This window comes from Micromesistius poutassou, assembly GCF_964030765.1.
Source record: "Micromesistius poutassou genome assembly, chromosome: 23".
Taxonomy (NCBI): Eukaryota; Metazoa; Chordata; class Actinopteri; order Gadiformes; family Gadidae; genus Micromesistius; species Micromesistius poutassou.
This window is the reverse complement of record NC_140293.1, coordinates 1,449,818-1,452,317: the sequence shown is the minus strand read 5'-3', so window position 1 is coordinate 1,452,317 and position 2,500 is coordinate 1,449,818. Positions and strand designations below refer to the sequence as shown.

Here is a 2,500-nt window from a genome sequence, read left to right as displayed (position 1 = left end):
AAAGGCTCGTTTAATCAAACATAAAGTCTCTTTTACAAAAAGAACAAAAAGATGGTTGTGTGGCGCAGCCACAACGGCTGGACTCTCCGTCCACCCAGCCACGAGAGAGCCCCGAATGAACGTGGAAGCCAGCCTTTTAAGCAGGCTTCCTCAGGTGCTCTGCATTCCGTTGATTGGGACCGGGCCGGGTTGCCACAAGACGCACACTTAGAACCAGAGTTTGATATCAAAGCTTAAGTTGGTGATTTATTTTAGGAGCGTTCTTTGTCGTATTTGTTCAAATTCTCTTCGCATCCCGACGGCAATCGATAAATCAAATGCACTGAAATATGCTGTGGCTGACACAGGCCTGTAATAAGCCTGTCCGTCATTTAGTCCGGCCCAAATGCAATGATTGGATGGCCGAGCTGTCTGTCTACCTGGCTACGCCTCACTCTGCCCGTTCATTCATCGCATGACCGGAGTCTTTCAGGAGGCCCCGGCAGACCTATGGCTGAGCTAGCTTATAGATGGATTTATTTCGGTTGGATTCTTTCAAAGTCGTGCTGAGTCTGGCTGGTTTCTCCAAATTGCCGACCTTAGCTTTAAACGTGCTCTGCTCTCGCTGGAGCGGAACAAAAGCACAAATTATTAGTAGTTCAAGTTCAAGTGCATATTGTCCGATGCATAGAGCAAGAGTAGAGTCAGACCGGGGCACGTTTGTTCATGTGACAAGTCACCGGCAACTACCTATTAAGGGCATCATATTCTACAAAGATTCAAAATAGTGATTGGACTTAAAGGTCCCATGGCATGAAAATTTCACTTTATGAGGTTTTCTGACATTAATATGAGTTCCCCTAGCCTGCCTATGGTCCCCCAGTGGCTAGAAATGGCGTTAGGTGTAAAACGATCACTACATCCTGCTCCGCCTTTGAAAGAATGAAAGCTCAAACGCGCCGATTTGGAATTTTTCCCGTTTGTTGTCATACGGGGAAATGTTACCTCCCCTTTCTCTGCTTTGCCCGCCCAGTGAATTTGGCCCGACAATGAGCTACGACTGTGGGAGCGCCACACACACACACACACACACACACACCACACACACACACACACACACACACACACACACACACACACACACACACACACTGTAACGCAAGTGTTACATTTCTTTGTTATTTGGATAACCGTTTTGCAGTTGGTGTTACGGTGCATAACACGCAACACAATAAGGCAAGCGTGCATAAAGCTCCCATTTGGTGAAAAGACTAGACTGCGTCGGGTTCTCTGACGTCTCTGGTATTCCCACAACGAGACTCGTAGTGGGGGTTATCTCAGCCATGGTTGAGAAGGACTTGGGGGGAAAGGAACTTTGGCTTTGACTCCCTGAAGTACATGAACCGCGACATGGAGGAGAAGGGGATTGTTGCCCGCGATTGTCTCCCTCCGGAGCCCCGCTACCCGCGAGGCACCGCCTCCACGAGGAACCACCCGGCGCTGCCCGCTGCCCGCTGCCCGCTGTGAGGCGGGAGGCAATCGCGGTCAACAATCCCCTTCTCCTCCATGTCGCGGTTCAGTCTACTTCAGATTGATGTGGAAGTGGAAGAACCAGAGACGTCGGAGAACCCGACGCAGTCGTTTGGGATTCATAATATCGTCTGGAGGCGCACACAGATTTTGGCCGTGATAATAAAAATTATATGATATAGATATCTATGTATAATATTTATACATAGAATATTTACAGAACACGGCCAAAAGCTGCGTGCGCCTCGCCATTGCGATACATCCACTGTAAACACTAGCGCATGGCACCGTGGCCGCAAGCTGCTCAGGGCCACACCCCCTCCCTCCACCTTGACCCGCCTCTAAAAAACGGCGTGTTTGTGTAGAGCTCATTGTGGGACTGGCTCGTAGTGGCTGTAACTCTGCACCAAGGCTGAATTTCTTGAACATCTTCAAGTACTGTATTAGGGGCCCACTAACAGCGATATAAAAGCATTCATAAAGTAGCATGCCGTGGGACCTTTAAGATACAAACTTCAAACCAAACTTGATTTAAAACGATATGAGATTTAGATCTGAGACTACTGAGCTCCCTGTGAGGTCCTCAGAAGGCGGTCTTCACAAATGTGTCCCTGTTGACCCTGTTGACCCCCTCCTTCCCCCTCCGTGGCTCCTCCTCCTCCTCCTCCGTGGCTCCTCCTCCTCCTCCATGGCTCCTCCTCCTCCTCCATGGCTCCTCCTCCTCCTCCATGGCTCCTCCTCCTCCTCCGTGGCTCCAGGGACGACAAGAAGGAGGCGCTGAAGTTCTACACGGACCCGTCATACTTCTTCAACCTGTGGAAGGAGAAGATGCTGCAGGCGACCGAGGACAAGAGGAAGGAGAAGAGACGCCAAAAGGTGTCCTGTGTGTGTGTGTGTGTGTGTGTGTGTGTGTGTGTGTGTGTGTGTGTGTGTGTGTGTGTGTGTGTGTGTGTGTGTGTGTGTGTGTGTGTGTGTGTGTGTGGTTGGGGTG

At 50.2% G+C, this 2,500-nt stretch overlaps 1 protein-coding gene across 1 annotated transcript in view; it reads left to right on the top strand.

Annotated features, from left to right (window-relative positions):
• The window catches only part of LOC311368670 (actin-binding protein WASF3), a gene marked incomplete at both ends in the record, with an annotated part of 9,089 nt that overhangs the window by 3,322 nt on the left and 3,267 nt on the right, over positions 1–2,500 (top strand). Inside the window, one exon of the mRNA XM_084487468.1 lies at positions 2,268–2,385. Coding sequence (XP_084343594.1) covers positions 2,268–2,385 — 118 coding nt within the window. The remainder of the gene's footprint in view (positions 1–2,267; positions 2,386–2,500) is intronic.